This window comes from Callorhinchus milii, unplaced genomic scaffold, assembly GCF_018977255.1.
Source record: "Callorhinchus milii isolate IMCB2004 unplaced genomic scaffold, IMCB_Cmil_1.0 Scaffold39, whole genome shotgun sequence".
NCBI lineage: Eukaryota > Metazoa > Chordata > Chondrichthyes > Chimaeriformes > Callorhinchidae > Callorhinchus > Callorhinchus milii.
In genome coordinates this window covers 165001-188962 of record NW_024704780.1, presented here as the reverse complement: position 1 = coordinate 188962, position 23962 = coordinate 165001, and the positions used below count along the sequence as shown (strand labels likewise).

The 23962-nt window shown below is 43.9% G+C and overlaps 1 protein-coding gene across 1 annotated transcript in view; it reads right to left on the bottom strand.

Moving 5' to 3' along the window:
- The window catches only part of LOC121851451 (mitogen-activated protein kinase kinase kinase 21-like), a 44529-nt gene extending 25734 nt beyond the window's left edge, over positions 1-18795 (bottom strand). The window contains exons 1-2 of the mRNA XM_042345308.1: positions 18507-18795; positions 17956-18399 (exon numbers count right to left, since the gene is read on the bottom strand). Coding sequence (XP_042201242.1) covers positions 17956-18399; positions 18507-18795 — 733 coding nt within the window. The remainder of the gene's footprint in view (positions 1-17955; positions 18400-18506) is intronic.
- Between the last annotated feature and the right edge of the window lie 5167 nt (positions 18796-23962).

Here is a 23962-nt window from a genome sequence, read left to right as displayed (position 1 = left end):
CTCCTGAGTCGTTGACATCAACCAAGAGGGAAGTTTCACCATACCTCTGGAAACAACGAGCTTAAAAAATCCCTTCTGCCAACCACAGACGAACATATCCTGTAATAGCCACGATGGTACCTTCATATCGCTAGCTTTCATACAGGGTGACCAAACTACCATCACACCATTACAATGTCTAATAAGTCTTAAAGAATTTTTTTTATGATGATAGGGTAGCGTTCACGACATTTTGGTCACCTTGTACAACTACGATAAAAAATCCCAATCGTGACTTCTGTGTCACGGTCAGCTCTGTCAAATTCATCTGCAGTGTAAATAGCAAATTTGACAAAAACACCAATGCAAAGATTTGACAAGACTATTGCCAATGAAAAGGAAGAAAAGGTTTTGAAGCACCTTTGTCCTATAACAGGGTTGTGGGTTCACGCCTCACATTGGAACCTTTAGCTGACTGTCTCGGCTGGCGTTCCAGGCCAATGCTAGGGGAGTGTTACACTGTCGGAGATGATTCAAAGTCACGTTCTTCACCTATTCAGGTGATTAAAGAACCCATGACACTATTAAAAAAGAAAATCTTTATCACAGTGTACCCGGCCAATATTCCACCAGATAAAATTGTCAGTTCATTTCATGGCTGTTTTGGGGACAATGCTGAGTGAATATTTGCTGCTGTGTTCAATTTCAAATATTCAGTCACTTCACTTTACAGTAAACCTTGTGAAGCGCTTGAGATGCTTCAGAAATGGGATCATGCACTGTATCAAATGGCACTGAATTATAATAATAAATGTGGCAATACAGAAGATTAAACACTGTAGTTTCATGCTTACAAACAAGACCATTGGATGAGACATAAGCCAAGGTGTCCCGGTGTCCTGACCAACAAGCCCCCCCAAAACAATTTGGTCACTCGCTCCATGTGTGTTTGTGGGGCATTGCTGTGTGCAAACCGGCCACCGTGTTTCACCCACAAAAAACACTTTGCAGTATATCCTGTGAAGCACTGTGAGATGTCAACGATGTGATAAGGTGCTAAAGCAAATGCAAGGATTATCATACAAATAGAAATTGTTGAAACAAGAACATCGTCTACGGAACACAACGACAGTTTACTCTGATTTCCAGTCAGTCACTTTTATCGCCTCTCTTCAAGGACAATAATTTGGGAGCACATTCAATACTTTCATGTTTCTATTAACCAATCTAATACCACAAGAATTTTAAATCAGGAATGCTGTCAAAATCAATGTAAATGTTCAGGTTAGGCTTTCTTTCATGCCACCTCCACCCTCCAACCCCATTTCCATATTGCTCCAGTACACAGGTGTGAAAGACCTGCTCTTGCCTACTCCCAACCCAAATGAAAACTATGACCTTTATCTGTCCTACATTAAAAAATCAGCTGTAGAGGTATGGGAAACCAGCAGGTAAACGGGACTGAGAAAATTGCGCTTGAGGGAGCCGGCACAGACACAATGGGCTGAACGGTCTTTTTCTGTGCCATACATTTCTATGGTTCTATGATTAACCCCAAGTTGCTGTCCTCTTGCAGCACTGCACAGCAAACGGATTGCCAACACACACATCAACATTCATAATTCACAAGTGACTGCTCTGATCTCACTTTATATTTAAAGTACATTAATGCAGCTAAAATCTGATTTTAGACCTGAATATTATCACTTCATTAACTCACACATAACTATTTCAAAATAGATTCTCCCCCCACTGCCCTCGGCTATCTTCTGCTCATTTGCAATTGTGTGCATTGACATTGCAAAGCAAGTCTGCTCTTTGAGGGTTGATTTACTTTGTTACCAAATGTAAGATTAGTTTTCCTCGTGTTTAATGACCTGTATTATTGTGTCCTTGCTTGCGGTTGCTGGGCAAAACAGTAATCATTTAAATTAACGCACACATTCTTCAGTTGAAGCAGGTCACCATGTTTCATTTGCAAAGATGGAAAAAAAACAAGATTTATCCTACAGCTGAAATCACCAATGCAATAAAAAAACACACAAGGTAGCAACAAGTGGCAACTTGGTTCACACACATGGTTATTAGAGGAAGGAAGTTTTTTTAAGAAAAGGCAGGGGCAGTTTGAAGAGGTGCAAGCATGATTCTTTGGTCCAGATTTGACAAAATGTCTCATATTAGGAGTGATCATTACCCATTTCAAATTAGACCTATTAAGTCACTAATAATAACGTGCGACTTTTTTATTGAGAGGTTAATACTGATTTCTGGCTGAGATAACTTTACAACTGAGCTTCTTCCAGTGTCAGCAACGAGAATCCAGCAGGGCTGTAAGTTTAAACTGATCGTCTTGCTCTATGAGCTAGTGCGGACATCATGGGCTGAATGGTCTCCTTCTGAAAGGTAGATATATTTCTATGTTTCTAACAGTGCATCACCAATCCACTCACACTGTAAATATTGCTCCTTATTTTTAAGCAAATTTACAAGGAGAATCAAGGGATGGAATTACTTTTCTATTGGCATCCTCACTGGTGTCTGCACCTTCCACTTCTGCTCTCAACTCCAGATCCACTGACACTCTATCCACTCTCCAGTCAGATACCAAGACCTGGATGTGCCAAAACTTCCTCCAACTTAATATGGATAAGCCCACCAGCATCTCCTCTTTTCTGCCTCTCACCTCCTCAACCTCCATTAAACGTCTCTTGCTTAAACTCTGATAGGAAATCGATTTCAAGGTCCTCACCGGTACCTCATCTCTCCAATCACCTCCTAATATACTCGTCCCCTCTGCTCAGCTAATGATGGCTTGCTGCACATCTCCTGCCCTACATGATCCCATTGGTGGCCAAGGATTCAGTTCCTAGGTGCCTAACCACTGGAATTTCCTCCCTCTACCAATGTGTCTCGCTCTCTCTTTCTGTCTAAGTCCCACCTCAAATCCTACCACTTTAAGCATGCCATTCCTTCCACTTCCCTGCTTGATGTCGAACCCCATCCCTGTGAAGCCCTCCAAGATGTTACGCTATGTGAAGGGTGCTGTACAAATACCAGTGCATTGAGTGACTGCTCAAATATAGCACCTGTACTGGTTATTACGATTTGTTAATACAATTTGTTAATACATGGGAATGAACACTAAGTAAGCAACACCAAGAAGTCTCTAAATTGAGACTAAACCAGGAAGAATGATGAAGACTGGACCAAAATGTAGATAATGCAAGGGTTATTATTCTCTCGAACATCCTTCCTCACTGATTCATTCTCCACGTGCAAATGAATCAGGCCAAATCAGTAAAGAAACAAAGCATTCAACTTAATTCCAAGGCCACCTTGTAGACCTAAGCACTTAAGTTGTTAAATCAAGTCAATAATGCTTCACAGAAGCATCTGGCGTAGTGCAAATAAAATGAGACCCAATGATTTGCAACGGATGACAACCTGCGAGAGAACAATCAGGTACATTCTTCTTCCTAATTAGAGGCTGTTTTGAGCAAGTTTACCCAGGACTTAGCACCAAACTTCCCAGAGTGGTGATAGCTTTTGCTCACAACACAAAATATATACGTTGTAGGTGCACACACATATGCTTGAAGCCTCGGTCAAATAAATGGTACTTCCCCTCAAAACATTTGTTGCCAGGTGAAAATGTGGCACCATAAGAAATAAAGACTGATACAATTTTAGGCATATGGTTTTCGCACTGTCCTTTTCATATACAGTAAAACTCACATAAGGCATATCAGTCGGAAGCATAACATTTAATATAACTTATGCAAAGTCAGAGTTGCAGGCAAAGTTGTGTAAGTCATATAAAATCTGATTTGAATCAATAATCTACACTGCACATCTGTAATTCACTGTAGCCGGTAAAACTATATGCATTCTGTACTTTGTCACTTATTACAAAAACTTTCTCCCAAGAACAAATTACTCTACAAAAAAATTACTGTAAAATTAATCAGAAAAACAAAGCCCAGTTCAGTACTTCATTGTAAAACACCATTTCTTTTCAGTCAATATAAATGCATTCATTAGTCATTAATCTGGATCTATTTTTCTCTCCATAGCAAAGTAATGGACTGCAGTTTAAGTTCTAGTACATTCTCCTGAAATAGAAATAACATTCAGTAACAAGAAGGCACCAAGTTGAGATATCAATATATTTAAAGATAGGAAAAAGATCTTTAGAGATGGTTTGAATATAGAATTCTCTGCCACAAACCACTGTTAAAGCCGAGTCCATTAAATATTTTTAAAGGTAATTAGATAGATGCTTGCAGAAGAGAATAGAGGGTATAGAGAGCAACTATGAGTGGGATTTGATTTTCTCCACATAAGCCAAACACCAGTGGGAACATCATGGATTCAATAGTCTTATTTCTGTACTGCAGAATTCCATGAATATCAATGTTCATGAATAGCCTTTTGCTACTCAATATCTCAAATATGTTATGAATACATAAATCTTTCTTTGGAACATTCCCACATGTCATAACTTAACACAATGGGAGGGGTAAAGTTTTGATTACTAAAAGTCTTTGAAAACAAGAGATGGAAAACAAACAAAAGTTGTACCTTATTATAAAGGACTGGTGTTTCTACATTTCTAACTACAAATATCCTGTTTTCAGCAATATTATTTAGGCAAGACAAATTTCAGGTCACCCACCATCTCGTTATGCAGCTCTAAATGTTGAGAAACTATTAAAGCAGTAGTTAAAGATAAAATATTTGGACACAACAGATATTAGTTTGTGAACCAGCAATTCTTGGATACAGAGAATTAAAAAAATTTAAACGCACACACACGCACACTAGGCCAGCCGAGCAGTTATTTTGAATACTTTTAAAAGGGAAGCTAATGTGATCATATTTGTGGTAATGCAACATACTGCACTGCGTGTTACAGCATATAGCTATTTGTATAATGCAGTACTTATATGTAAGATATTAGTATCTTTGTAAGATAGTATACCTTTCACCCTGTAAAATTTATCATGAAATTACATGTTAGCAAACAGTGATGTGATACAAACAATGCGGTGTCTATCATCAGTAACATTTACAGATATTCTACAATTGACAGAGCATGGAAAAGCCAGGAAAATTCCAGAATCCACCAGTGCGTGGATACACAGGTGGACGACAGTCAAAGATAGGATCGGGTTTGGCCATACAGTTCAAAGACATTATGCAAGGTTGTTACATAAGATTAGGGCTTATGGAATTAAGGGTAATATATTAGCATGGATCGAAGAATGGTTAACAGATGGTACAAAGCTAGGTGGGAAAGTAAGCTGTGAGGAGGACACAAGGAGGATGCAAAGGGATATAGACAGGTGAAGTGAGTGGGCAAGAAGGTGGCAGATGGAGTATAATGTGGGGAAGTGTGAAGTTATTCACTTAGGCAAAAAAAATAGAAAAGCAGATTATTTTCTAGAGGGGGAGAGACCATATAGTGTTAGTATTCAGAGGGATTTAGGTGTTCTTGTACACCAATCACAGATATGCAGATACAGCAAGCAATTAGAAAGGCTAATAGCATATTAGCATTTATTGCAAAGGGGTTAGAGTACAAGAGTAGGGAAGTCTTACTGCAATTGTATAGGGCCTGGGTGAGACCGCACCTGGAATACTGTTGCAGTTTTGGTCTGCTTATCTAAGAAAGGATGTACTCGCCCAAGAGGGAGTGCAACATAGGTTGTTTCCTGGGATGAGGGGGTTGACCTACGAGGAGAGGTTGAGTAGACTAGGCCTATATTCCCTAGAACATAGAAGAATTAGAGGTGATCTTATAGAAACTTATAAGATTTTTAAGGGTCTTGACAGGGTAGATAGTGTGAGACTGTTTTCCCTGGTTGGAGAATCTGAAACTAGGGATCATAGTCTCAGGTTTAAAGGTCAGCCCTTTAGAACTGAGTTGAGAAAACATTTCTTCACTCAGAGGTAGTGAATTTATGGAATTCTTTACCCCAGAAGGCTGTGGTGCTCAGTCATTGAACATATTCAAGTCTGAGATCGATAGATATTTTAAAAGGGATTAAGGGATATGGGGATAGAGCGGGTAAATGGAATTAGGTTAGAAGATTAGCCATGATCTTATTAAATGGCTGGGCAGGCTCGGGGGGCCAAATGGCCTACTCCTGTTCCTATTTGTGGAGTCCTGTAGCTCAATGGTTAGAGCACCTGCGTTCAATTCCAGACAGGGCCAAAGCTTGGGCAAGTTTCCTTACTCCACACACCTAATAATAATCACTCCAAAAAAACAAAACAATAATAAATTGGTCATTTTTAACGCACGACTGTTTGTGGGACACTGCTGTGCACAATTGGCTGCCGTGTTTCGCCCACAAATATACAGTCAATTCACTTTACAGTCTATTCTGTGAAGTGCTTTGAGGAGTCGAGAAAACGTGAAAAGCACTATATCAAATGCAAGTATTATTAATATTATTTCTCATGTTCTTATAGAGTAATTGATCCTACAGATAGCAGCTCAATGACTTGAAAATAGCCATTTGAGAAAGATACTGGACAAACTCCACTTGTCGTGAGATTTTAGCCCATGATGATTCATTGATTTCAGTAGAGTAATGATAATACTCGATATAGATATCTGATACAACACCTTTCCATTCGGAGGATGTCTCCCAAATGCAGCCGAAACCCTCGTGCATGAGTTTGTCACCTCCCGCTTGGATTACTCCAACGCAGTCCTTGCCAGTCTCCCCAGCTCCGTCATTCACAAGATCCAGCTCATTCAAAACTGCTGACTGCATACTGACCTGGACCAAACTCCGTACCCACATCTCACCAGTTCTGGCCAGGCTCCACTGGCTCCTCATCACCAAACGGATCGACTTCAGGATCCTCACTCTCGTGTTCAAATTCATTCACTCCCTGGCACCTCCCTACCTCTCTGACCTCCTCACTCCCCAAACCACCACCGGCCTCCTGCTAGTCCCTCACACCTTCCGCCCCACCATCGGAGGTTGTGCTTTCAGCCACTACACCCCAAAACTCTGGAACACTCTCCCTCAATCCCTCCACCTTGCTCCCTCTGTATAAGTGCAAGTTGTTGTTGTTATCCCAAAAGTGTTTCACAGGATTGACTGTAAAATGTAGGCACTGAGTATTTTGTAGGTGAACACAGAAGTATTAATCTGGGCACAGCAGCAGCAATTTGTGAACTGCAATGTCCTATAAACAGCTATGATGTGAGATGAGAAGACTAGAAGAAACTGCCTTTTCTTTTTCAACAAACAAAAAAAAACTTGCATTTGTATAGCGTCCTTCACGTGGGGTAGCATCACAAAGCACTTTTCAATAAAGCCATCGCTAGAGCAAAACACAACATTGCTAGTAGTGATTTAATACTGCTGTCTATGGAACCTATTTCTAGGAGCCTATTGAGCTGTCTATTTATATATATATATATTTTTAATTATATAAACCTTATAAAATGCTGACTTGGAGAAAACCCTGCCTAACATTAGTGAATTACTTCTGAAAAAGAACAAGCCAGTACTATTGTCTGTTATTGTCCTTTCACCCCCCCTGCAAAGACCTTCTAGAAAACAACAGACAAGATTATAATAGTAGAGGCTGCAACACAAGCAGAAATTCTCCATCCCATGGGGAAAGTGACATTTTAACTTCTTTTGAGATTTTTGTTCTGTACCCAAATAAACTCACATTTCGAGATGAAGCAGTCAGAACATTCAACAACAATTTTCATTTACATAACAACCTTCACATAGGGCAGTGTCTCAGATACACTCACATAAACTGCTGTGAGAAATACTGCTGGCCAGGAACATTTGTCAATGTTCTTTATGCCTCAAGATGCAGCAAATTCCTGTTTATGCAGCACAGATTCTTTTGACATGGAACAACTGGCATTTAAATTTAATCACATTTGCCAAAAAAAATCATATCTCTAAACAATTACAATTATGGCCATAGATGCAGAAGGAGAATTTTCAGTGGGCGACTGGTGAAACCATTTTGTGGTCATTAGATTGTCTACACAATTAAAGCTGCAGTGTAAATCCTGTGCTATTTTCAATTGCAATTACCCTTTAGTATTTATGGTGTCGCACTTAAGTAAAATTAAATCATGAACAGTTGTAAACCCATTTCAAATACACTTTAGATGCTGGGTTGCAACAAATCAAGCCTGCACTTAAACTGTGCAGCCAAACTTTTTTTTTTAAATTGGTTTAAACTTGAACTTTATACATTATATCTAATCCTGTTATGAAAGATACACATGAAACAAAACAATAAAAAAGTTCAGTGCAAATTTACTCACTCCTTCAATCATCCAGATTAAGTGGCATGTAGAACCCTCAAAAATTATATTACGATAATATTTTATGAAACCGAATGGCTCTCCATGACCTAATTGTGAGCAAGCCAGAGAGAACAGAGGAAAAATTCCTAGATTCCATTCTCGAATGTAGGGACAAGATCAGTTTCCTATAACTTCTAACCAGCACTGACTAGATCTTGCGAATTTAGGCTACTCTTTGTGGACCCAGAAGGAAGATTTCAGAAAGATATTGTTGTTAATCCCACAGTCAGTGCCCTGTGATTCACTACAGCGTGTGGCAATGTTTTCCAAGAACTTGCATTTGTGTAGCACCCTTAATATGGGTATTGTCCTGGAGCACTTAACAGTGGCTTGGTTTGACGCTGAGTGGAAAGAAAGAGGAAGGCACGTTCAAAAAGGCAAGTCTTCAGGTGTGATTTGAAGACGGGCAAAGAGGGGGAAGGACAGAGGGACTGAAAGAAGGAGTTCCAGAGATTCGGGGCATAGTGGCTGAAAGCATGGCCACAAATGGTAGAGTGGAGGGGACGAGAGACATATAAAAGACTCGAGCTAGCTGAGCGAACTCAGCAGATAATGGAGTGGGGCAAGTAGATCGGAGAGGTAAGGAGACGCCAGGGCATAAAGTGATTTGAAAGTGAAAAATCTTGAAATCAATCTGTTCTGCAGTAGGGAGTCAGTAAAGCCAGACAAGAACTGAGGTGGTGTGGGTCCTTGAGCGTGAGGACAGTGGGACAGAGTTTTGTATTACTTGGATCCAGTGGTGTTAGGGAGACCAGCGAGAAGTGCATTGGGAAAGCCGAGGTAGGATGTGACGAAAGCATGAATGAGATGAAGTGGAAAGAGCCGAAGGAATATGTAAAGCAAGAACTTGCAGTTTCTATTCTGTTAGGGCAAACAACTTTTTATTGGAAAACAAAGTAAATACATCATCACATAGGTCTGGCTGAACAGTTAATAGCAGCATTAATAAGAGGCCTGGGAGTATTTAGTTACCTGCCCACTGCAGCAGAGGAATGGTGTGGAACAAATTACGAGGAAAAATCACTACAATCATAGAAAAAANGAGCACAGCTCTAGGATACAAAGGACTTACGCAATTCCAATAGATATTGATTGGCTAAAAAAATGTAGTCATTCAGTCCACGACTGTTTGTGGGACACTGCTATGCCTAATTGGCTATTGCGTTTCACCCACAAAATAAGCAGTGAATCCACTTTACCATATATTCTGTAAAATGCTTTGAGACGTCTCATCGACATCATGATAAGGTGCTATATCAAACGCAAGGATTATTAGTAATCTTTCAAATGCTGTGCAGGTAAAATGGTCAACAGTAAAGAAAGAAATATAAAAAATTGAAATCAAGTAAAGAAAAGCGTTTAAATACTAGTGCTGCACCACACTGCAGAATCGGAAATGCAGAGAGCTTACAGGGTAACGTTGACAGCGTGCTATTCGGATTTTAAGACTTTGGTGCCAGGGCTGGAATGCAGTCTTCGCAATAAGCGCACACCTGCTAAGTACTCTCCTCTTCAGAACAATAGGAACACATGCTCGATGGCGAAAGGTCTTAATGCCTGAGTTGTGTCGTTTTGTATACACAGCTCCACTCTCACGGTTTTCAACAAGGCAGAAAAAGTGCGCTGTGCTGCCCTAGGGTCAAGTAAAGTGTAATGGTAAGTGAGTGAAAAATTTCACCCAGCTGCACTGCAGATATTTGTCCCTCACCCACAGATGGGCTTTCAGTAAATGTTTAAGGAGGGTGCACAAGCATTTCACACTCAACTGTAAAAAACACACACAGTGGAATTGGAGATTCAGTCCTTCCAACTCGTGCATGCTCAAGGTTGCAGGTGATGGTGGAAGCAATTTGAGAGGAATTAAAAGTATCACATAAGAAACACATTACATGACAGCAAAGAGTATTTACTTCAGTGTGAGTTTTTCTACTGACTGCGGCCGATGCACTGAATAAGGTTGGTGCTAACACTGATAGTGTCAACCCTTATGTACAGAAATATCACAGAAGGGAAGAAAGGTATATTTTAAACAAATAGACTTCACTTCCACTCAAGCTCAACTGAACCTCAATAATAATACTAATACTTGCATTTGCTATAGCACCTTATCATGTGAGAAGGACATCTCAAAGTGCTTCACCAAATATACTGTAAAGTGGATTGATTCTGTATTTGTCGGCCAACACGGTAGCCCAATTGCTCACAGCAATTGTCCCACAAACAGCCATAAATTGATTGACTTTATTTGATTTTATTTGGGGCAGTTGTTGGGTCAGGATACTGGGAGAAACTCCCTTCTCTTTTTGAATAGTGCCATGAGATCTTTAACATCCAACTGAACTGGCAGACGGGGAATCAGTTTAACGTCTCATCCAAAGGACAGCACCTGCGACAATGCAACACCCCACTCCCAACACCCCCTATCCCCACTATCCCCCAGCACCTCATTGGAGACTAGACTACCTGGAGAGAATTTGACTACAAATTGAAAGAAGTTATTCTAACCTCAGGTAGATCATTGGTGAGGCTGACTTTATATTGTGCAATTTTAAAGCAACCCATCTTTAAAAGGCTGATAATTTGAAGAAGGGTCAAAGATTTAGGATGATTCAAGAAGTTCTAAGATTAGCCATTCTAAATGGAAGAAAGATCGAGAGATGATCGATGCCTGTGTAATTCTGAGAGGCCTGCATGTAAGCAAACTGCTTAATTTAGGCTGTTAACAAAGAATTAGACATCAGGTTAAAATTTAACAAGCCTAGAGATTAGAAGAAGTTTACTTCTCTCCTCTCAGAGTAGAGGAGATGCGGAAAGGTTCCCAGTGAAGAGCTTAAAAAAACACATTTGGTGAACAGCACTGAAGGTTGCAGACTGAGATGATCAACTGCTCAACGGGGCACAATGGTTGCTATGCTGTGAATTTTGTGGATGCAGCAGGTCACAGTTGAATGGTGAGGATCAAGCTTGATTGAATATTCCACAATTTTGTTCAAATTGTTTTGTTTTTGTGGGGGGGAACGGGCATGGGGGGACAAAACAAGTAACATTTATAAACAACAATACTAAAGAAGTAGGATAGAGTCCAAGAGTTGTTGGTAAATTGTACAGTCTGTGATAGGAGCAGAATTGATGGAATGAATGACTTTTTACATTGAACTTTTTTTCATTCCATGTTATTATTTCGGTCTACAAAGTATTTGGATACACAAAATATGGCAGCAATCCAAAACACAGAAGCCTCGGTCTGATTTGATGCTTGATCTGGAGAACTGCTGCGTATGAGTCAGCTGATATGGAAAGCACAAAACTGCACACAAACACGTGGACACTTCCGTGTGCAAATCGTCACACCCATAACTGCATATTTGCAATACCTGTACAACTCCCTCAATATTTATGAGATTACAGATTATGAAAATATCTGAGGCACTACATGACACCACCCACACTGTCAAACTCAGCGTGTCACATGTACATTCTTGAATACATTTCACAGCAACAAATTACATTTGTATTGGGCCTTTCACGTCAGTAGGACGTCCCATTACGTTCCATAAGGTCTACTTTCCTCAGAGTACACACATCATCCAAAACCAGAATGGAATAGAGTGAAGAAATTTAAGATGACTACAAAAGGATACATTTAGAAAGCTGCACAATTTAGGGGCGAGGAAGAGCAAATCAATAAAGCACAGATCTAGTTCAAAAATGCAAGAAAGGAAAATTCCCTCTCCAAATTTCTCTCATCCTCTCCTAAAAGCAGCAACAATTCCACACAAATCTTCATCTCACTGCTCAAGATTAGAGCATCAGGGACAGTAAAACACATCGCTGCTAAGCGGGGTCTCCTTGGAGCTGAACTGACATGCCTGGCAATGGACATGCCTGGCAATGGACATGCCTGGCAATGGACATGCCTGGCAATGGACATGCCTGGCAATGGACATGCCTGGCAATGGACATGCCTGGCAATGGACATGCCTGGCAATGGACATGCCTGGCAATGGACATGCCTGGCAATGGACATGCCTGGCAATGGAATGTCGGAATCGAGCCAGCCCTCTGTGGCGGTCTTGGTAGTGCGGTTCCTGAGCCAGCTGGGTCTGCAGTATTCCAGGGCACTGCCCAGCCCATCGGCAGGATTTGGAAGGGCAGACTAGTCACTGGGGGCAGGGAGCCATCCCACTCAGCTCCTATTAACCCTGCAAGCCAAAGCCCTAATGGGCAGGGAGGTCCAAACTGGACAAGCAGCAGAAAAGCTTGCCGGACAGCAATGTCAATGACAAGCTATGGGGTTTTAACTGGTCAGACTCCAGCAGTACCCCAACACAGACTGTGGGGTTCCCAAGATTTGGCTCTTGCCAACCGGCGTCTAATACTTTCTGAAATTGGTAAACAGGATGGCTCCCTCCAGGGAGAGAGTGCGCATTACATTCCAGCAATCTATCTCTGGGATTTCCTTGCGTAGGTGGGATGCATGGAAATCTCCGTTTGGATACTCTTAAGATGGATTTCCGCATGTCAGACACCCAGCCGACTCCCAAAAAAGAAAACTAGCGAGGCAAATTGTACACCAAGTTTCTTGCCAGAGGCAGGCTAAGTTATTGCTACACTCTGCCAGGCCAACAATGTGGTTTTGGCATTGGTGGTCTGTTTGTCTGAATTTTTCCTGAGATCAGGGATGGTCAGCAGCCAGAAACACAAATTGTGACTTAGAAAGAAACAATTAGTCAGTTGTGGTCTAATGGTGAACATCCAATATAACCCTACAACAAAATACCTAACACATTTCCATGTTGTTGCCATTGCCCAGGGTAAATGGATTGTGGTGGGGGGAGCGGTGCTTTACTGTACTAACTGTGATAGTTACATCTATCTTCCATGTATTATCCAAATATTGGTCTCAAATCCTTCACATTTTTGTTTTCTAACTTTGAAACTTTCTAGAGATCCAGATCAAATTACTTTGCAACAATGTCATTTTGGCACTGCTTTTATCAATACAAATGGACCAGAAAAGGTCACCGATAAAGAAAACATAAACCATTAAGGCTTTGTGAAGTTATCTGAACCCCACTTGGTTGAATTATAGCCAACCCCATCCATTCATAATTTTATATTCACCAATTAGAACACAATTAAATGGTGCACAATTTACTGTTCTTACCAGACTCAATATTTCTTTAATCCACAAAGAAATTCTACCAGCCGTGACGTTTCTGGTTCATAACCAGTTGATGAACCAGTCCTTGGACTGTGCTACACTCCTTTCCTAAGACCTTGCAAGACGAGAAGGAGATCAGCCAATATTTTCAGGAAAATTTCTAAGACACTAAAATGATCACAACACCTGGCTTGGATGCACAGCCAGCAGTGTAAATGGGACATCCAACACAAAAGGTATGTTCTATTCTATCAATGTATGTTGTAGTGTATACAACTCCAGTAAAAATTTCAAACTACTAATCTGATCCAGAAATGCTTGACACAATCCCCCCAACTAACTGAAAAGCAGATCCTATATGAAGAATATGTTACATCAAACGCAGATAATAAAAATAATGAGGATGGTGAGCCAATGAGAGCCGAGCAAAGACGTAGGAAGACAGACTTGCAGAGCCTGGTGAGGGAAATGACCTGGACTACAGAGTTCTAGATAGCCTGCCCTTATGTAGGGCAGAACTAAGGAGTATGGCGAGCAGAGAGTTGGCATAGCAAAGCCATTTCTCCTAGACCTGCAAATTGGATACCAATTCAAGACTAATAATAGTTTGCAAACTTCAATGCATCCTGACTCTACTTTGACCTCTATGCACATTACATCACCAAATAAAACAAAACATACTACTCAACAGGTTATCCCAGGAAAGTTCAATAGCACAGCAAACCCTCCGCCAAATCACCCTAACGAAAGTGGCTCAAGCTTATTCACCAATCCCGCTTGCCCTTCCTGCATAAATACCATTGCTCTGCAGGTATCTGTTCCAACAAATTCAGGCACAATGCTCCTCCCAACACCACATGTAGAGTTCCTATTTAATCACCGTACATTAGGTAAAATATTAATGTGCAAAGTATCATGTGAATACAATATAAGCCAACTGTGCTTGATGTATATGTATTGATTTTCAAAAGTTAATTTAAAAAAGTGGCAGCAGTTCAAAACTAAATTAATTGTGCAAAAAGTCACATTGATATTGCACTTTGCACTAATACAACAGACTTTTCGTAAGTTAAGGCTGAAAATGCAGTCTAAGATAAACACAAAACACATTTTGATTTTAGTTTAACTTCAGAAACCAAACAGGAAGTGATTTAAGGATTCTATCCATCGGCAGCAGTATAAATTGAGCTTGTTTGGTAGACAATTTCTAAAGATCTTTTGGAATTGATATTGTAAGCTTAAAAGTTTTCAGGTAGTCCATGAAGGCTTTCGACAACCCGTTATAGTCCTGACCTTTAATGACTTAACTCTCCTCAGCCATCAGCAAAAGCAATTTTAGGGCAGCAAACATAAATCAAGCTTCTAGCTCCAAACTGCTGCATTGTTGCATTTGATAAATCCTAGGAGCATAAATGGGTTATTATACTACAGTTCTCATAAAAGAGCAGCACATTCTTTCACAGTGCTGCAACACAAAGTCTGCAGTATGCAATCTTGCACCATAGTGGTGGTAGGCAGTGCTTGGGACGCCACTTCAAAAATATGGCCCCTGCACAGTAAGTAACGTACACCAGCTGCAATGCCTAGTGAGCCTTTTAAAGAATTAAAAAACCTCTGACAGTACCATCACTATATCGTCTTTCCATATTCTGTCAGCTCCTTTAATCACTGGAACCCCCATAACTGCCCCCACACACTGCTGAAGATTCCACCTGATAAATGGTATTGGATCAGATCTTCTACCCCCTGGTCCCACTAGTATCCTCAACAAATATTTTGTCTACCCATCCTGGTCTGCCATGTCCCTCCAACAATGCCTTTCTCAACAGTCCAGAGAAGAGATTTGGTTTCAATCACTCCACAACAACATGCCCCAATTCTAAGCATCTATAATTTCATGCTGCCAGTACAGTGTCAAACCCTAAACATACATCACCCAACTCATCAGGAAGTTAAATCTCACAAAAACGCTTAATTTTTTTTATTAAGATGCTTGGAACAGCAACCTCAACAGAACCAAATACACAAGATGTCCCGCTGAACACAATATTCGTACACCTTACAAAATGTATATGGAGATGTACATTTTATTAAATCCATCTTGCTGCTTCTGGAACATTATCAGTGTGGATTAGTGGACTTGTTTACTTAGAGATTACATAATGAGGTAATGAACTCCAAAAGTAGCTTCCATGAATGTTTCGAGACATCGGCACATCTTGGCTTCAAATCAAAGTTCAGTACCCCAAAATCTGTCTGTGTATCATTTTCCAATTATTTGCCGATCCATCCAGGTTTGCGTACGTTGTGCACAGAAGAATCAAGGTGTTCCTTCAGGCAAAAGAAAAAGAGAGGACCTGTCCAATTCTATCATGATCCAGAATCCAGGACTACCCTGAGCCTCCATCTTAACCAAATACAAAAATATCCACTCTTTTCTAATAACAAGTTTTTCTTCCTGACAGATAGGACAACATTTTTCTGATTCCAACAGTTGCATGTGAACTATTACGTTGTCAAACTTTCCAGTATGTTACAGGATTTACTGTAATACAGTGACTGTGTACTTGTAGGCAAACACAGCACAAATCTGTGCACAACAATATCACACAAGCAGCCAATTTTATCCAAGGGATCATTGGCCAACACACCAGGAGGAAATCCCCATTCTCTTTGCAAATAGTGCCACAGGATCTTTAAAGTTCACCTGAACAGGCAGATGGGACATCAAATATTACAATAATCCTTGTATTTGCTATAGCGCCCATTACGTCAGGAGGACACCTCAAAGAGCTTCACAGAATTCCCAGTAAACTGTAGTATCTGTGTGCCAACCCTAACTCGGTTTCCAAAAAGCTTTGTCAAGAGCGTTGCGACATCCTCCTGACGTGAAACACATCGTATGAATGTAAATTGTGCTGTATTATATTTGGAGACTAATATAGCGGCCAATGTACACACAATGTCCAATAACAACCTGAAGTGAATGCCAATTTTTTGGGGGGGTTGGGGAGGGGGGGGGAAACTGTTGGCCAGGAACTCTTTTTTGTACATTGACACGGGATCTTTAACATCCCCTTAAAAGCTCAGTTTAAGGTCCCATCCGAAGGACGGCATGTCTGCCAGAAGTGCTCTCCTGGCACTGAATTGGAGTGTCAGCCCAGACAATGAGGTTAAATTGAACCCACAACCTTCTGACTCAAAGTCAAGAGTGTTAAGTCGCTGAGCCTGGCTGACACCTGCTGAGCTTGGCTGACGCATGTCAAAATGTTATGATGCCACACATGGAGGAATGATTTTGTGCGGCTTTCAAAAAAAAACGATCTTTCGAAAGTTTCTGACATAGTAGAAACGGGAACCGTGCAGTTTCCCAGAACAAATTAGCGGTACATTTCACGATATTTGTCCGCCCCGGCTGGTTAGGTTCTTATTATCCAAGGGCTGAGAACCCATCTACACTTCCAAGTTTTGCTGATAAACAATGAAACCGGGTCAGTTTTCAACAATACATTGGATTGCATTTCCTCGGTGACAGATTTTCTCAAGGAGACTGTTCCATCACTATTATTATTATTATTATTATTATTATTTCTTTAAAGCAGCCCATGTTCGGAATGATCAAAGAGATTATGTTTATAAATAATGGGAAGAATCAAGAACGCATTTTTTTTAACACACACACAAACAAAAGTATCCGAGCCTGTATTTATTTGCACAAACAAAAAAAGAAACGAAATCGGGGAGAGGGTAGAGGTAAAAAGGGAGGAATCAGACACAACATTTACACGAATAAAGGGGAGAATCGAGATTATTTACATCTAAACAATCGAGGGCAGAGCGAAGAAGATTTGGGCAAATCAAGGGGAGAAATCGGAGACTATGGTGTACCAGTAAAAGGGGAAGAATCCTATTGTGTGCACAAATAAAGGCGATGCAGACAGGACCGCGGATGGGGAACAGTATCTGCACAAGTGCGGGGACGAGTCAGAGATGGATATAAAGAGGAATCGAGAGATGCGAAGGTTATTATCATTATTATAATAATAATAATAATAATCCTTGCATTTGATATAGCGCTTTTCACGTCGGGAGGACGTCCCAAAGCGCTTCTCAGAACACACTGTAAAGTGAATTGACTGTACATTTGTGGGCGAACGCGGCAGCCAATGGCGCACAGCAATGTCCCACAAACAGTCGTGGATTGAAAATGACCAATTTATTATTTTTTTGTTGTTTTTTGGAGGGATTATTATTAGGCTCTGTGTGGAGTAAGGAAACTCGCCCAAGGTTTCGCCCTCTGCCTGGAATTGAACTATATTGTTGTTATAGAGAGGAATCGGGGAGAGAGAGAGAGGAGAGAGAGACTGGAGCAGACAGGTACAGGTGTGAGGAGGGGATGGAGGGAGGGAGGGAGGGAGGGAGGGGAGGGATGGAGCCGGCGCTGACTTACTGTTGCTGGACTTGAGGTCGCGGTGGATGATCGGCACGATGGCCTCGCCGTGCAGGTAGCACATGCCGCGGGCGATCTGCACGGCCCAGTTGACCAGCGTGTGCGGCGGGATCCTGCGGCCGGACAGGGCCCGGTTCAAAGCCCCGCCCTGCGCGTACTCCATGACCAGGCAGAGGTTGGGCTCCTGCAGGCAGACCCCCCGCAGCGAGATGATGTTGTGGTGCCGGAGCATGGAGAAGAGGCGAGCCTCCCGCCGGGCGCTCTCGGCCGTCGCCCCCATCTCCTCGTCCGGGTCTCTCCGGGCCGCCTTGACGGCCACCACCTGCCCCCGCCAGGTGCCGCGGTACACCTTCCCGAAGCCGCCCACCCCGATGATCTCCTCCAGGCTCAGTTGGCTGAACTCGATCTCCACCGGCGGCTGCACCAGCCTCCGGCTTCCCCCGACTCCCAGGCCCAAGGCCACGGCTTCGCCTTCGCGCCTCCTCCTCCTCCTCCTCCAGGGCCGCCTCCTCCTCCTCCTCCTCCTCCCGCCGCCGCCGCCGCCGCCTCGCCGTATCCCGGCGGCGGCTCCCGCGCCACGTAGTTGGCCGGGAAGATGCCGACCCGCCGGCGGACCCGGCCCGTCCACCAGCCCTCGTCGCCGGACACGGTCCAGTCCTTGGACAGCACCTCCACCGCGTCCCCCCGCCTCAGGCTCAGCTCGTCCTCGGCGCTCGCCTCGTAGTCGTACACGGCCGTCCAGAGCGGGACGCCGGGGCCCGGGGCAGCCCCGCCGCTCCCGCCGCCGCCGCCGCCATCCCCGCCGCTCTCCGGGTCGAAGAGACCCTTGAAGGGATCCATAGCAACGGCCGCGCCGCCTCCCTCCGCGTGTTCATGGGCCGCACGGCGAGACCGCGGCCTCGAGTCGCTCTGCGAGCCCCGCGCTACCGCGACTGCTGCGGCTGCTGCTGCTGCTGCGGCAGCGGCGGCCGCTCCTCATCCGGCGGCCCCCCTTCGCCCCGCCTGCTCGCTCGGGGCCTCGGGCTCCCTTCACAGGTGAAGCCGGATCCCCGGCGCCCACAAGCTCAGCGCCCCGGCCTCTGCCACCCCCACCAGCACCAGCACCAGCAGCACCAGCGCCAGCGCCGCGGGCTCCAGCTCCATGGACAACCCCGGGGTCGGGTCAAAAGGCGCTCCTCAGCGGCTCGGCGCCCTCTCCAGCCGGGGAGGCTGCATGGCCGCCGTGGGGCAGGGAGTCCGGGCCGCTGCTCTGCCGCTGTGTCGCTCCCGGGTCTCTGTGCCTCCCCTCCCTCTCTGCTCAAAGCCCGGCCCCACTGCTGCTGCTGCTGCCCGCGGGGAGAGCCGCCGCCGCTGCTGGTGGCCTGGACTTTGGACCGCCTGACTCCTCGGGCGCACCGGCACCCACCGCCCCCCATTGGACCGCGCCCCCGTCACGGGACTGGCAGCAGGAGGGACAGCGACGAACAACACCAGAGCCACATGTCTCGGGTAACACCCAGAAAATACCGCTGACCGGGCACGGCCCCCCCCCCCCCCTCCACCCCGGCCACCGGCCACGCGGGTCAGCGACACCCCGGGCACGGCCCCCGGCCACGCGGGTCAGCGACACCCCGGGCATGGCCACGCGGGTCAGCGACACCCCGGGCACGGCCCCCGGCCACGCGGGTCAGCGACACCCCGGGCATGCCACGCGGTCAGCGACCCCCGGCCGGCCACGCGGGTCAGCGACACCCCGGAAGGCACGCTGCGACCCGGGCACGGCCCCCGGCCACGCGGGTCAGCGACACCCGGAATGTACCGCTGACCGGGCACGGCCCCCGGCTACGCATGTGAGGGTCACCCAGAATATACCGCTGACCGCGCACGGCCCCCGGCCACGCGGGTCAGCGATACCCAGAAAATACCGCTAACCACACACGGCCCCCGGCCACGCGGGTCAGCGACACCCAGAAAATACAACAAGTTACACTTGTATCGCGCCCTTCACGTCCCAGGACGCTGGACAGTCAGGGGGTTTTGGACCCTAACTGGGAGTTGGGGTCTGGAGGGTTCGAGGCCAGGGCCGGTGGGGGTGGAAGGGGGGGGGCCCGAAGGCATGGTAGAAGACAAAGATCTTTAGACGGGACTTAAAGGAGGCAAGAGAGGGAGTGAAGCAAAGGAATTGCAGGATAGAGTTCCAGAGTCTGGGAGCACAGATGGTGAATGCCCGACCGCCACTGGTAGGGCTGGAAGTTCGAGGGTGTCTGCGGAGCAGGGGGAGCGAACAGATTGATATGGGGTTAGGAGGTCGGAGAGGTAGGGGGGAGCAAGACCATAGAGGGCTTTGAAGGTGAAACCACTGAACACACATGTCTGATGCCCAGGTAATGCCACTGAGCACAATCCAGGCTCCACATTTCTCCCGGGGTTTCTGGTGTCCTGGCCAACAATCCACAGGAAAACTTGGGTTATTCTCTTTATTACCATTTTTGGGGACATTGCTGTGTACAAATTGGCTGAAGCATTTTGCCTACATAATACAGTTACCTGCCCAAGTGATTCTTCCTCTAGTTCATTCCGTATATGTTCTATGTCTCTGAGATCACCAGTATTGGCATCTTCCCCAAGTTTTCCATTTCTCCAAGAGATCACTTGCTTTGCATTACTGAGTTTGTTCATTCTTTCCAATGCCAATGAGAATCCTGTTTTGTGTTCCCAAAGTACTCTTTCCCCTTATTGCCTCTGAAATCCACTTTGTAGCCTTACCTGGCAATAGAGCATAGAATAAGAGTTTTTCAGCATAATAGTAGGCTGTTTGGCTCATTATGTTATCTACACAGCCGAGTATTTTATTATAAATCCTACTTACAGGCTGTTTCCCCATAGTCTCTTCGCAACAATGCAGCTTCTGACTCACATCAGTGGTTTTTCCCACTTTTCCCTCCATTTCCACTGCCACAGTGAGACATAAAAAGTTATGGCAGTGGGGATTGTAAGACTTTCTGTACCAGTGGAAGCAGTCTTTTCCCTTTCCTGAGACTTAAGATGTAGGATAGCTTCAAGAATGTTCCGTGTCATTTCAAGGATGAGGATGACCAGCAGCATAGACCAGGAAGGGAAGGATAGAGCTTGGGCACATAAAGAGAGGAGATGGCAGGAGGGAAATGAACCGCAAAGCAAGTAAATAGAATGCCTGAGCCACATATTGAATGAACACGATGAAGCTACAGAGAGTAGATGAGCTGTTTTAAGATAACAGCATTGGGATCGGTGTGAGGGGAGGTGAGGGCATAACAACAACTTGCATTCATATAGCACCCCTCATGCAGGGTAGCATCCCATTAGGAGATGATGTTATGCCCCAACTTTAATTTCATGCTATGTATATTGTACAGCCTAAAGTATTAGACAAAGTTAATTTCTACCTCAAAATACGTAATGGTAGGAACTTTCTACTAAGTTATTTCTATGTTTTTCTCTTCCTAACATTCACATGCAGTACGTGCAATCATAAGCATTTCAAGATAATAATTAACTTCATGCTGCAAAGCCCAAAGCGTCCCCATTCTTCTTCAGGCTGACAGGTCAGGTATACAAAGTACATCTACACTGTGTAGTTATACAATGTTTTTCCACCACTCCCAATTTTCTCCCTTTCCTGAAGATACTTTCGCATACGAGGGGTGCAGAAGCACAATGCCAGCTGACCTCTGGTGGCCATTTTTCATCTGTGAGTTTGAACAATAAGCACCGGCAACCTTGTGGGCACCATCAGAGCGGATCCTGATCACGTCTATTAACAAGCACACATTCCAGCAGGGCTACTAGTTAGCAACTACGAGCAGGAATGATGGCTCATTTTTATCTCCCTGGTTCGGTGACACTGAGGCCAATTGTAGAGCTCTGTTGAGATCAGCTAACCCAGCGCAGATTGGAATTCAAACCTGGGTTAGTATGGCTCATTAACCCTCTTGGCAGTTGCTTTTTATCAACTGAGTCACCAGTGGTTACTGCATTTCCACAACTATCTACTGTATTTCCAAATCAATAAAACGAAAAACAAACAGAAAACATTGGTTTTCAAGATAAAGATTAAAATTCTTTGCATAGCGCTCACTAGAGATCTCTAAGGAATGGGTTTCTGTTGACTGATTGATCAGAACTCGGAACCCAGCCAAAAGAATAAAATGTGGGTTGGCAAATCTTATTAATGAACCACTTGAGTGCTTCCATCAGCAACATTCCTTCTCTCTTATATTGTCTTCCATGCTCCAGACTTCCTCTTCTCAAATATTTAGTCCCATAGAAACATGGCTGTCGCCAGGCCCCTTCATTCTTTTTCCCTTACCTCCTCTAGAGATTTCTCGCTGTGCTCTCAGCAGTTCTTTTAAGCATTGTGCAGTAAGTGGACTCCTTAATTGGCACAAGTGAAATCGGATGTAATGTAAAGATTTTTTTTACAGAAGGGAATACTTTAGCAGCACAAATTTGTCTTTTTTTTAAAAAAAGGCAATTTTCAAATAAATTGATATCCCAAAATACCAGCATGTTAAATTAATTATCTTGATGCTCATATATACTGGTCTATAAATGGCCTTGTGCCAACCATCTCAAGAATTGGGACAGGAGTTTATCATTAACAATAATACTTACATTTGGTTTAGCACCATTCACGTCAGGAGTACGTACCAAAGCGCCGCATAGGATATACTGTAAAGTGCAGTGACTGTTTTTTGGGCAAACATTTTAAGAATGACCTGTAATTTGATTCAATCAGTATCATAGTCTATGGCACTTTTGCTGCATCATTCATTAATAGTGGCACCAGATTTTTGAGAGGTCACCACTACAGTGAAAGCGAATTAATGCTGAACTGGAGGCATTGCCATTATAAGGTTACTAACTGTGAAGTTAGACTTCTGTTACCAATACATGTAGCAGTGCCATTATTCAGTCTGTCAGCAACTTTTTAGCAACATTGTGTCCCCTAAAACCATTTGCTTTGAGCACAGTTACTGCAGGGTTTTGGCACTGCATGTAGGGTTGTTTCCTTAGTTCACTCTGGAAGGAATGTTGGCACCAGATGACCTAGAAAAGCAGAAGGGATTGAAGGAGGCAGAGGTTGTTCCCCCTTTCTCTGTCAGAAGAAATATGAACCTCAGCAACATGTTTTCCTTCATCTTTTCTGAATAAAGCTGGGACTAGAGTTGGGATGCATAAAATCCTAACTAGTGCTATAACGGCACGATAGCTGGTCAGTACTTCTGTATTCATTGGGCTTCTCACATTGAGAAACCTGGGTCCATTGGCACTTCAAAACACTGTGCAGGGAGCAATGGTAGTGGCAACCCGATGACCTGGAAATTAACCAATTTGGCTATCGACTTACCAGCTGTCTTTTGGGAATGCATGTAATTGGGATTTTTGAGGAGTAAGAAAATTTCACCCACATTTCACTACAATTTACAGCAAATTCCAAAAGCACTTTGAAACACTCTCCTGAAATACAGGAGCTGTTCCAAATATATATGTTCTTCAATATTGCCACCACAATGATTTGCTGCCATCTTGTGGATTCTGGGGGGTCCTTTGGTCTTATATAGGAGTCACCACTTTAAAAGAGGGCTGAGTCTTGCTCCCCCCCCCACCTTTTCTGAGCAATGACTGTGACTCTGTTCTCTTTGACTGACTCTCTACTCTCCCTCCCACTTCTCTTCCCCCTTCTCCCCCTTCCTCCTCTCTCCGCGACTCTCCCTCTCTGTCACGCTCTCTCTGTCACTCTGTGATTTTCTGACACTCTCCCTCTCTGTGTCCCACAATCTCGGTCACTGTATCTGTGACTTTCTCTATTATTGTCCCGGTCACACTCATTTTTGTCACTCTCTCTCCCTCCCTCCCAATTTCCTACTCTCTCTGTTACTCTTTCACTCTCTGTGATTCTCTCTATCTTTTTCTATGACTCTCTTTGTCACACTCCCCGATTCTCTCTTTATCTCTTTCTGTGATTCTCTCTCACACTCTCTCACTC